General features: G+C 41.5%; 2 protein-coding genes across 2 annotated transcripts in view; both read left to right on the top strand.

Moving 5' to 3' along the window:
- The window catches only part of SLC25A30 (solute carrier family 25 member 30), a 23,667-nt gene extending 15,837 nt beyond the window's left edge, over window positions 1-7,830 (top strand). The window contains exons 9-10 of the mRNA XM_048850657.2: window positions 3,430-3,510; window positions 4,510-7,830. Of these exons, the coding sequence (XP_048706614.1) occupies window positions 3,430-3,510; window positions 4,510-4,551 (123 nt within the window). The 3' untranslated portion in view covers window positions 4,552-7,830. The remainder of the gene's footprint in view (window positions 1-3,429; window positions 3,511-4,509) is intronic.
- LOC142071640 (uncharacterized) lies at window positions 6,005-13,193 on the top strand. Its single transcript, XM_075127268.1, has 3 exons — window positions 6,005-6,017; window positions 11,778-12,131; window positions 12,700-13,193. The coding sequence occupies exons 1-3, from the start codon at window positions 6,005-6,007 to the stop codon at window positions 13,188-13,190; spliced, it is 858 nt and encodes a 285-aa protein (XP_074983369.1). The 3' UTR covers window positions 13,191-13,193.

The raw sequence follows: 13,193 nt of genomic DNA, 5'->3' as shown, positions 1-13,193 counted from the left end.
CAACCCACTTTTCAGCAGTGGTCACTAACCTGTTGATCACGATTGACTGGTCGATCCTGAAGCCTCTGCCAGTTGATCAACTGGCACCCCTCACTCCTGCACCCCAACCCCCCTGTCCCAGGCTCAGCCCAGAGTCCCCTCCCACACTCCAAATCTCTTGGCCCCAGCCTAGAGCCTGCCCCCCTTCCCAGCTCAGTGAAAGTGAGTGAGGGTGGGGAAGAGCGAGCGATGGAGAGAGTGGGGAATGGAGTGGGCAGGGCAGGGCCTCGGGGAAGGGGTGGGATAGATCCTCAGTGGATCTTAAATTCAAAGTGATCTTGTGTGTAAAAAGATTGTAGACCACTGTCTTATAGGCTACTTGAGGAACATATCTAACACAGGGCCACCTGCTGGTGAAGGAGGGAAACGGTACCAGAAGAAGCTGCTAGGGCCAGTAGGAAAGACTGATTTTGGTGATTGGTGTCTAAAGGTGCTGAATGCTGTTTTGCTGTAAGTGGATTACAGGTCATTACCTCCTGCAAAGGTCTCTTGGGGAGGCTGTCTTGGAAACGAACATGAATTAAATACAACCTGGCCATTTGTTTCAGTTGCAGGTTTTTAAGTAACTCCCACCTGTGCCTAAATCACTGTTCAACATATTCGTAATTGATCTGGAAAAAGGGGTAAACAGTGAGGTGGCAAAATTTGCAGATAATATAAAATTACTCAAGATAGTTAAGTCTAAAGCTGACTGAGAAGAGAATTACAAACAGATCTCACTAAATTCAGTGACTGGGAAACAAAATGGCAGAAATAATTCAATGTTGATAACTGCAAAGTAATACACACTGAAAAAAATAATCCCAATTGTGCTCACACAATGATGCTGTTAACCACTCAAGGAAGAGATCTTGGAGTCATCATGGATAGTTCCCTGAAAACACTGGCTTAATATACAGCAGAGGTCAAAAAAGCTAACAATGTTAGGAACTTTTAAGAAAGATAAGATGACAGAAAATATCCAGGTTTCAGAGTAACAGCTGTGTTAGTCTGTATTCGCAAAAAGAAAAGGAGTACTTGTGGCACCTTAGAGACTAACCAATTTATTTGAGCATAAGCTTTCGTGAGCTACAGCTCACTTCATCGGATGCATACTGTGGAAAGTTTAGAAGATCTTATTATATACACACAAAACATGAAAAAATACCTCCTCCCACCCCACTCTCCTGCTGGTAATAGCTTATCTAAGGTGATCACTCTCCTTACAATGTGTATGATAATCAAGTTGGGCCATTTCCAGCACAAATCCAGGTTTTTTCAATATCCAGAATGCCACTATATAAATGCATGGTGTGCCCACGCTGAATATTACATACAGCTCTGGTTGTTACTTTAAAAAAGATTCCTTTTGTCACACCTTTTCCAATTCTAATGTAATAAAAATAATTAGGAGTATGGAACAGCTTCCATACAAGGAGACATTAAAAAGACTGGGACTGTTCAGCTTAAAAGAGAGACAACTAAGGGGATATGATAGAGGTCTAAAATCATGAATGATATGGGGAAAGTGAATAGGGAAGTGTGATTTACTCCTTCACATAATACAAAAACTAGGGGTCTTCCAATGAAATTCATGGGCAGCAGGATTAAAACAAATATAAGTACTTCACACAATGCACAGTCAACCTGTGGAACTCATTGCCAGAGGATGTTGTGAAGACTAAAAGTAAAACGGGTTCAAAAGAATTTGATAAGGTCACGGAGGGTAGGTCCATCAATGGCTATTAGCCGAGATGATCAGGGATGTAACCACATACGCTGGGTGTCCCTAAACCTGCAACTGCTAGAGTTTGGGACTGGACTACAGGCAGGATCATTTAAGATTGCCCTGTTGTCTTCATTCCCTCTGAAAAGAGTCTACCACTGGCCATAGTCAGAGACAGGTTGCTGGGTTGTATGGGCCATTGGTCTGACCCAATATGGCTGTTTTTAGGGTCTGGTGTCTTGTCATTAAATGTTGCTTTGTGTTTTAAAATATGTTTGTAAAGGTTCATGCTAAAAAAACCCAACAGCTTTTTGTAGCCCAAATAGCAACAGGAAACATGTGTATGTCTCTGCTGCAAATTAAGGGGCAAGTAGTGTTGGTATGCCTGCCTATGCTACAGCTTTAATTTAGTACTGGTAACAGTGACAATGAAGACATGGTAGCATGGACCTTGGTTTGGGCTAGCTGCTGGAATACATACCTAGGATCCCCAGTTGGCTTGTGTTGGGATGGCTAGCACATGCTGTCACATGCTGTTACCCTCACTAGCTAAATCAAAGCCAGTGTGGGTATGCCTAGCCCTGCTACAATTATTCCTTAATTTGTGGTGTGGACATACCCTTTGTGTCACAGATTTCAGGTGTGGGTTTCCTAGTCTTCAGTCTTCACTGAAGAAGTTTAAACAGAGCAAGGTGTGGAATGGGGAATTAACTTGCTATTTGGGTTCACAATGCCGCATGGGAAGTTAAATCTCCCTCCAGAAACTTTGCAATGCAAGCTGTTTCAAAAATATACTAATCTTTCCCCATAATGCATAAAACCTAATATTGTTCTTTGTATGTAGTGGATGACTGGGAAGGGGAAATTGTGGGCCCAATGTAAATGAAAGATCCCTTTTTAAAATAACACTACATAAAATTATCTTTGAAAATGAAAATTATTTCTTCAAAAAGACTCTAGTTATTGCCTGTAGTCGCATATGACTTGCTCTGTTTGAGTCTTAAGTTATATGTTAAATGTTTCTAGTGAGAGCAGCTGAAACTTTTCAAACTTCAAAAATGTGGGGAAATATTTTCAAAAAACAATCGCAAACTTACCCTTTTTGACTAGGTCTGATTCTTAATATTATGTCTGATATTTCATGCTCCTTTACTGGACAAAAATAACCCCCTTACTGGGCTTAAATTTAGTTTTTAATACGTCTTTTCTAGTAAAGTTAAATTAGTTCTGTAATGTTGCTGTCAATGTGGATTATTTAATTTAAATATATGCTCTATATTTAAATTAAATAATCCACATTGTTATGGTTAAAGTAAGATCTTAATTTACTTAGTCTGGTGTTGAAAACTCCTGCTGTCCTATTGCTGATTCCACAAGAATGTCACTGATCAGCAGGTTTAAATGCCAAACTTCCCCTGAAAGGTTTTATCAAGGTAGTCACGACTCTTGTCTCTGTCCAAAACTGGATGGGCAGTAATTCTGCAACATTCCCAGTCTGAATTGCTATGAGACAAGAGACGATTACTGTGAATTGAACCAAATGTCTTCCTCCTGAGGTAGCACAGAGCACCTTGTAATTGCATTCATTATGTAAAGTATTAGCTGTTCTTTGGATATAATCTTTCAATGAAAGTTTTGTTTTACTCTTTTCTCATTCATATGCGTTTTTAAAATATTTATTTCAGACCTGGAGGTATGAAGGCTTTTTTGCTTTATATAAAGGATTCTGGCCAAACTGGTTGAGACTCGGTCCTTGGAATATTATCGTATCCTCTTCAGAAGTATTTGGAAATATTTATTAAACTTTTTTGTGAAGAGCAGTAGGCATTGAGTAGAGAGACAATTGACTAGTGAATTGTGCTTCATATAAAACATTTGGTGTAACTTGTCAGTATAAAAGTAAATTTATTTTCCATCTCTTTATAAATGGAGTACTATGGCACCTATTAATATTCCCTAAGATTTATATAAAGCTGAACCTCTAAATATAATCTTTTTCAAAACATTTTTTCCTTTAGCTCTCAATTTACCATTTGCATGTTTTTAGATTGCAGTTTAGTTGACATAATAGTGATCAGGTCAATTAGCAGTTTGGGTGGAGGAGGGTGGGTGGGTGGGTTTCTGTTTGAAACTATTTCCTGCATTAATAAAACTGTTTGTAGATGGTCAAAGATCTTTTCACACACCAATTTTTACCTTATTATACAACTTGTACAGTAGACCATTTGGCATATGTTTATCCTTAAGTTCATTGTTTTGTGAGAAGATGAGGCACAGCTGTAATATTCCTTTCTCTCTTCCCCCAAACAAGAATCTACACAGCTTCAGAGTTTCACCCACTAAGAAGATAAGAGTCAAAAAGGCTGTGGGTTCCTCTCCTATTGTGGCCTCTGACCTTTCCCCAATTCTAACTTTCATGTTTAAGGTGTTTGGGATAGAACTTGGGGAAGAATTAGGCTGCACTAGGAGGATCCTGTTGGTGAGAGTAACATGCACTGAAACAAGTTTTCCCATTAGCAGTTTGCTACAATATTGCCTAGAGTTCTCTGTGCCCTGGACTATAGGGAACATTATAGCAACTGCTGGAGAGGAGTGACTTGTTTTGTGGTGGACTGGTGGTTGTGTTAGGAGGCATTTAATGGGAGACCAAAGTTCCACAAGGCTGCAGTCAGTAGTTAAGTGAATGCAGTAGGAATTACGCATCACAAGTGTGTTAAATAAAAAATGCAAATATCTGCAATTGTTTTCCTTGACTAATTGCACAGTTCTTTTTGACATATGAACAGCTGAAGAAATTGGATTTCTGAAAGATGCAAGATTGTGTAATAAATCAGTAGACTGTGCTGACATGGTATTTGAACTCAAGGCATCTTTTTAAAAATGCTCTTCAGTGTTTTCTCATCAGAGCATAGGACTTGCTGGCAAAAAGCAGGAGGACCATCAGAAGAACATTGTAAATCGAGACCATACATAAAATGATCTCTCAACTGTGGATGCTTAACGGATGTGCCAAATGCTATGCACCAATTATTGAAATGGAACCGAAAGTTGGCAATACTCCTCTATCAACTGTTTAAATGCTGTTGGACATAATGTATGGTACAACTCCAGAGGTTTTTCTGCTGAAATGTTTTACTTCTGGATGAAATCTTAATAGGAAAAGAGCTACATCTGTTTGTCCAGAGGTAAGTAGGTAATGGAAGAGCCTCACTCTTTTGTCCATACTGATGAAACTTGATGTATTAATGTGGTCATAAATAGTTGATTAAGCTTCTGAAATTTTTGATGTCTTGGAGTTCAAGTGCAGGACATTGAAAATTTTATTCCAAGTGACTCCAGGACTTTGTAAAAATACTTGTTAAATGAACTTCTGGATTCAGAGCACATTTCTGTTGCCATCTATCATTTAAATGTATATGTAACTTAGGTTGAGAGCAATGACGCTTCAGTAACATGACTTGTTGTCACCATTTTCCATGTTTGAGAAAGGTCTGGCATTTTTTAAGATACCTTATTCTTGGTCTTCAATAGAAGGGATTCTAACAGGTTTCATCAAGAAATTAATATCTATAGACTTCAAAAAAATGTAGTAAAAATAGAGCATTCACTCTCCCATCTGCCTCCTGTGAAAGAGGGACTTAATTTTTCAATACTTGTTTGAGTCTTATGAAGAGGAACTGCTTTAAGCAGTTAGTGGCTGTCACACATCACCTGAAAGATGCATGCCACACATTGGGGCAGTTGAACGACTGAAAGCTCAAGAAATGCAGATGCTTACGTACAGAGAGCATACATCCAAAAGAGGCAATCTAATGTATTGCTACTTTCCTAAACAAGAATTAGAGAATTGTGCTCATCAGTGCTGATGCTTTCATTCAGCAAAATGAGTTCAGCTGAAGTTACTTTAATAGAACTTCTTTTAAGAGCAGTGTGAGTTGACTTCTTTGTAGGTTCTACTTTTCCTTTGACTTGTGCAGGAAAACTTTCTGCCATAAACTAAAGAAAATTAGTATCAGGGTTACTGTATGAATGCAGTTTATTCAGTTACAAAAGCATGGGAGCGAGTGAAGTGAATGCCTATTCTGGATCCATTGCAGCTTGCAGTGTAGGATTATTAAGTGTACAGTTGTGGTCTATGGAGATTTCATCTTGAAACATTCATTACAATATCTGCATAATCATACGTTGCACTTAAAGCAATTCATGTTCTAGTGTGGATTTCACTCTTAATATTTTAGTGTTTAAATGGTTGGTTTCAAGATGCACAAAGTAGGTATTTTTTAAATGCACAAGGCACTTTTCTGAAAATACCAAGTGTTAAGGTAAAAGCATTACTTTTCAAAGTGTTCGAATGTTTTTAAGGTAAAAATTATGATGCATAGTTATGCTCGTTTGTGCTGTCTGTATTACTGCAATTAAACTTTTGTGTAGACATCTTTGTAAAATATTTTTTGTACAGAATGTAAAACAAAATTAAGGATATATCATTTAAACTTTTTAGAACTTAAACACTTTTTAGAATGAATAAAATGCATTGTCGCTAAGTTGAGGTACATTTGCTTACAAATGGAACCTAGGGATGGTTCTGAGGCATTTGGTTAGAGTGTACTTAGAATAGTCAGTAAGAGAATATTCCGCTGGTACTGCAAACTGTATGTTGTAATTCATCATTTAGCTACATTAAAATAGAGTTCCTGTAACTAAAAATGTATATTTCAGTCACACAGTGTCAATAGGTTAATAAAAAGAAAAGGAGTACTTGTGGCACCTTAGAGACTAACCAATTTATTTGAGCATGAGCTCACGAAAGCTCATGCTCAAATAAATTGGTTAGTCTCTAAGGTGCCACAAGTACTCCTTTTCTTTTTGCGAATACAGGCGAACACAGCTGTTACTCTGAAATAGGTTAATAGTAACAGAAATCAGGTGGGAAGTCTGACAAGCTAATTCACTTCCAGTTTAACAGGCTTGCAATTGCAGACCCAAGGGCTCCATGATAGAAAGGTCAGACAGTCCTTTGCATGTTCGGTACCCCCCGCTGCTTAACACCAGAATCTTTGATCCCAATTGGAATGCCTTTGTTTGCAAAGGATTGCTGTGGGTAAAATGGACCTCCTGACAGTAACTACAAGTGTTTAGAAGTCCTCACAGTTCTCACTGTCCCTCTTGTGCTGCCCTGATATGAGGGAAGAATTAGTGATTCCCAACCTTTTCCAAACCATGAGTCCATGTTACAACAGAAAAGTCTTGGGACCCCATTCCCATCTAACTATAAAGAAAAGGAACTGTGTTTGCAATTTCCTGGAGAGAAGCCATGCCACAGATACTTAAAACACTGGCCTACAATCCTAAATGGCATGAAGGGATCAAAATAGCCTTGCCCAGCAGTGCCAGGGCTCTTAAACAACTTTTCTTAAGGAAAAGTCTGGGGGGGAAGAGACATTTTAAGATAAGTTAAATGTTTGAAATTATAAGTTGTAATTGTACTTTCATCTACACATTAGTATTAATAGTATGAGCCTCTTGCAGAAATGTTCTATATTTTTCTGGTATGATTGAATTTTCATTGCTGCTTGATATGCAGAATAGGCAGGTTACCCCAATCCACTGTACCAAAAAGTTGAGTTTGTGGGTAATGTATATGCAAGTATATTGTCTCATTTGCAGTAATGTGCACCACCTGTCAAATGACATTACTAACCTTTCATGCTGCAACTTATCACATTGAAAGGGATATGCAAATATTCAGAAAATCACCAAAGCAATTATCTTTATTGTGCCAAAAATATTGACTTATAGAATTGCATCACTTTGTTTTCATATTAGATCATATCAGTGTGTTCTGAAATATTGAACATATGTTTCATTCAGCCCAGTTTGTTACTGCTGCTCATAGATTTATTGTGCTAGTGAAGTTATTTATTCATATGGAATGTTACAGGGAAACGGAATGTTTTTATGCTTTGTGTTCACATGCCTTATCTGCATGGGAGAATGTCTTATTTCAGCATAATAAATACATTTGTGGGGAGAATGTAAGATGCTTTGGCCTTTGGGGATCTAAAATAAATTTTTAACTAAACTCACTCAACTTGGTTTTCCCATTTCAACAATGCTTATTGCCTAATTAACAATCAAGACTGTTTGTAATTCCTCTTCACCCCTGGATCTAAGTAAAACTTGTGTATTTAATTCTACCAACTTACTAATATCGTGAAAGTTTAACCATTTTTTGTCTGAGTTTTTAAAATGCCCTACCTCTGCTTGAAGTAGGGAGATGCTGCTGTACTGGCTGGGACAGAAGAAAGAAAGAAGGCAGGCATGTAGGGCCATATTTTTAAATGTACTTGGATGCCAATCTGCATATTTAGGCACCAAAATACCTTTAAAAAGATGGACTTTAGTATCCCCCCTCCTCTGCTGGGAGACTCCAGTAGCTGAAGGAAAATGCCATCCTTCTGTCTCCTTCCTCCCGTATTTTGGAGATGCTGGGAGGACTACAAACTTGCTGCAGATTTTGAAGGGAGCAGAGACCTACCAATTAGGGTACTAGAGAAAGGGGATGTGACCTAAGGATGGATGTCAGTTCTGAAGCAGTAAGAGCAGCCTATTCTTGGAAGACAGCCTATTTGTGAAGCTCTAGAACTGCCCTGAGCTGGCATTTCTTCAGTAGGGGGAAGAAAGGAACGTCCTGTGCTAAGGCAGTGGTTTTCAAACTGCAGGTCGTGACCCAGTACTGGGTTGAGGAATGTAAGGCACTGGGTTGCAGTGGCTCCGGTCAGCACCACCAACCGTCTTGTTAAAAGTCCCATCGGCGGTGCTACCCGACTAAGGCAGGCTAATCCCTACCTGTTTTGACACTGTGCTGTACTCCAGAAGTGGCCAGTAGCAGGTCTGGCTCCTAGGTGGGGCGGCCACGGGCCTCAGCACGCTGCCCCAGCCCTGAGCACTGGCTCCGCACTCACATTGGCCTCACTCCCAGCCAATGGGAGCTTGGGGGGGTGGGTGGTGGTGGTGCCTGTAGGTAAGAGCTGTGTGGAGCTGCTTGCGTGCCTCCGCCTTGGAGCCGGACCTGCTGCTGGCTGCTTCTGGTGCACAATGTGGTGCATGGTGCCAGGACAGGCAGGAAGCCTGCCTTAGCACCCCTGCTGAGCCGCTGACCGGGAGCCACCCGAGGTAATCCCACACCCCAACACTGTGCCTCACTCCCTTGCCCCAGCCCTGAGCCCCCCAAACCTGGAGCCCTTTTTGGCACCCCAAATCCCTAGCCCTACCACAGAGCTTGCACCCCCAGCACAGACACCCTCCTGCATCCAGCCCAGAGCCCTCTCCCACACCTTGAGCCCTGCACCCCAACCCTCTGCCCCAGCCCTGAGCCCTTCCCATGCTCCAAAACCCTCATCCTCAGCAATGTTGGGTCACAGGCATCAACAATTTTCTTCAACTGGGTTGCCAGAAAAAAAGTTTGAAAAACACTGCCCTAATGCCAGTTATTTAGGATATTTATAATTTGGGCTATCAGAGATAAAGTTGGAGCAGGTGGGCACAACCAAAGTTAGGGACTAGTGGCAACTTGCATTGTGCTTGTGAGGGATTCAGGCTGTAATAAAATACTTCAGCCAGCATCTGTCTGAAATAGTACCTTTAAGCACCTAGAGGTCAGGCACAATCAGACCACGTTTTGTAGCAATGTTGATTCTACCATGAATTTTTCACCTCCACACAGCTGTGGCTTACAGTGGAGTGTAAAATGTAGCAATTTTTGGACCATTTGTGAAGATGAGGGATTTTTGCCACACTCCTTGGGCACTGTGCAAGCAACCCGCCCCAGAACCTCATTTCCATTGTATATTCCAAAGAAGTATCTCCTTCAGACAGCCTACACTTCTGGTTCCTGTCACTCCCTGGCTGCAAACTAAACTTGAGCTATCATTCCCTGAACCTTTGCTGCTTGATTCCATGGAACAGTGTAGGAGGAAGTATGCACTGTAATCAGACTAACCTCATCTTGTAGGGAAAGCTAGAGAGCAAGATGCAGGACAGGAAGGGCAAAAAACAATATAGCGTGCCTAGCTGCAGCAAATGGTGAATGCCATAGCAAAAATGCCAAATTTGTGTATTAGAAAAGTCCAACTCTAACTGTGGAATCAGAGTGCAGACCCTTTTAAGGTCGATAATATAGTTTGACCTCACTTGTTTTCAAGTTCTTTCCAGGCTCTGGCAGGCACCACTGCATCAGTTTGTACTGTGGTTACATTTTCAAGGTTATCTCTGTACTTACAAGGGCTAGAAACATTTCTTTTTTGAGAGAGAACTCGTAGTACAACTCCATACCAAGGAGTCAATTCTGCAGCATATTCCATAATAGAAGTAGATAAAGCCTGAGTATAGTGTGATTTATTACAAATAATTAGTATAAAGAAAGCCTCTTGAGTTTTCAATCTGGATTAAACATGATCACAGCACCAGAACGCAAACCATTTAGGAATGTTTAGATACTTAATCATTTTGATATATATTACTTAAAGATGAAATTTAAAGTATAATTTGTTTACTAAAACAGTACTAACCATGCCTTTTGATATCAAGATCTTACATTTATAGTTAGCTGTAGTTATAATTGCCATTAAACTGAAGTGTTACATAGCTTTTTGTACTGATTGTAGTAGTCTGTGCAGGTGTAATCTTCGGGTGGGCTAGCATTCACTTTATAGCCCTTCTCCAGTGTCTTTTAAAAAAAAACCCAACTTCCACAGAAAATAGCTGGAGACCTAAAGTTCAGTCTCCAAGGATTTTCAGCAGGAATTGCACTGGGTCAACCTCCCCACATTCAAGTTCCAAAAGGAACTAAAGAAATGAATTTAATTAAATAACTTTATAAAATCTTCTGATAAAGAAACAAATCTAATGTTTACAGAATGACATGGCTGTTTTATAATCCACAGCCATTACCTTCAGTTATACAGAAACATAAATAAAGAAAACAAGATCTGAAAAGTTCACTCACCATAGAAACACAGTGAGAAGAAAGAGTTCCCAAAAGCTTAGGTTTTGTTCACCTAAATCTCCGTCTTTGATCATCAAATCTATAGTCTGAGTCTAAAATAACATCTTCCTTCCACTTGCTTGTGGGAATCTTCAGTTGGAATCCATGCAGACACTTCCTCTGCTGAAATCACTACTAGCCAGTTAGCTAACTGATTAAATCTATACACTTAACTGAGTGATTGGTTAAAGAAAACCCTGCTGCAAAATACTTCAGAGTTAGGGACAACAGTCTGCTTTCTGCTTCTGGGCTCAGCTCCTCACTAGCTGCCCAGACTGCTTGCCTTTATGGAGTCTGACCCCAGCAACAGGGAACCTACTGCAGCAGACCCAAAACTACCACACCCAGTTCCAGTAGCTTCTGGATGTGCAGTGATTAATCTACCTATGAGGATCCTCTACACATAGCCCTGGTCTACACTAGGAGTTTAGGTCGAATTGAGCAGCGTTAAATGGATGTAAACATGCACACAATGAAGCCCTTTTTTTTTTACTTAAAGGGCCCTTAAAATTGATTTCCTTACTCCACCCCTGACAAGTGGATTAGTGCTTAAATTGGCCTTGCCGGATCGAATTTGGGGTACTGTGGACACAATTCGACGGTATTGGCTTCCGGGAGCTATCCCAGAGTGCTCTATTGTGACCGCTCTGGACAGCACTCTCAACTCAGATGCACTGGCCAGGTAGACAGGAAAAGGCCCGCAAACTTTTGAATTTCAATTTCCTGTTGGCATGGTCACCTGCAGCTTGCCACGCTGGCCAGAGCTCATCAGCAGAGGTGACCATGATGGAGTCCCAGAATCGCAAAAGAGCTCCAGCATGGACCGAATGGGAGGTACGGGACCTGATTGCTGTATGGGGAGAGGAATCCGTGCTATCAGAACTCCGTTCCAGTTTTCGAAATGCCAAAACATTTGTCAAAATCTCCCAGGGCATGAAGGACAGAGGCCATAACAGGGACCTGAAGCAATGCTGCGTGAAACTTAAGGAGCTGAGGCAGGCCTACCAGAAAACCGAGAGGCAAACGGCCGCTCCGGGTCAGAGCCCCAAACATGCCGCTTCTATGATGAGCTGCATGCCATTTTAGGGGGTTCAGCCACCACTACCCCAGCTGTGTTGTTTGACTCCTTCAATGGAGATGGAGGCAACACAGAAGCAGGTTTTGGGGATGAGGAAGATGATGATGATGATGATGAAGTCGTACATAACTTACAGCAAGCAAGCGGAGAAACCGGTTTTCGCGACAGCCAGGAACTGTTTCTCACCGTGGACCTGGAGCCAGTACCCCCCAAACCCACCCAAGGCTGCCTCCTGTACCCGCCAGGCAGAGAAGGGACCTCTGGTGAGTGTACCTTTTAAAATACTATACATGGTTTAAAAGCAAGCATGGTTAATGATTAATTTGCCCTGGCATTTGCGGCTCTCCTGGATGTACTCCCAAAGCCTTTGCAAAAGGTTTCTGGGGAGGGCAGCCTTATTTCATCCACCACGGTAGGACACTTTACCACTCCAGGCCAGTAGCACATACTCGGGAATCATTGTAGAACAAGGCATTGCAGTGTATGTTTGCTGGCAAACATCCGTTCTTTATCTCTCTGTGTTATCCTCAGGAGAGTGATATCATTCATGGTCACCTGGCTGAAATACGGTGCTTTTCTTAAGAGGACATTGAGGTGCCCGTTCCTGCTGGGCTGTTTGCCTATGGCTGAACAGAAATGTTCCCCGCTGTTAGCCACGGGGAGGGGTGAGTGGCTAGCCACGTGGTGGGGGGAGACAAAATGCGACCTTGGAATGAAAACACATGTGCTGTGTATGTAATGCTAATAGCAAGATTTACCTTGAAAGAGTGTAGCCATTGTTCTAGAAAATGTCTTTTTAAATATCACTGTCCCCTTTTTTTTCTCCACCAGCTGCATGTGTTTCAAGGATCACAGGATCTTCTCCTTCCCAGAGGCTAGTGAAGATTAGAAGGCGAAAAAAACGCACTTGTGATGAAATGTTCTCTGAGCTCCTGCTGTCCTCCCACACTGACAGAGCACAGATGAATGCGTGGAGGCAGACAATGACAGACTGCAGGAAAGCACAAAATGACTGGGAGGAGAGGTGGTGGGCTGAAGAGAGGGTTGAAGCTGAAAGGTGGCAGCAGCGTGATGAGAGGAGGCAGGATTCAATGCTGAGGCTGCTAGAGGATCAAACCAATATGCTCCAGCGTATGGCTGAGTTGCAGGAAAGGCAGCAGGAGCACAGACCGCCGCTACAGCCCTTGTGTAACCAACCGCCCTCCTCCTCAAGTACCATAGCCTCCTCACCCAGACGTCCAAGAATGCGGTGGGGGGCCTCCGGCCACTCCACCCCAGAGGACTGCCCAAGCAACAGAAGGCTGGCATTCAATAAGTTTTAAAGT

Source organism: Caretta caretta, chromosome 1, assembly GCF_965140235.1.
Source record: "Caretta caretta isolate rCarCar2 chromosome 1, rCarCar1.hap1, whole genome shotgun sequence".
Taxonomy (NCBI): domain Eukaryota; kingdom Metazoa; phylum Chordata; order Testudines; family Cheloniidae; genus Caretta; species Caretta caretta.
This window is presented reverse-complemented; position numbering and strand designations above follow the sequence as displayed.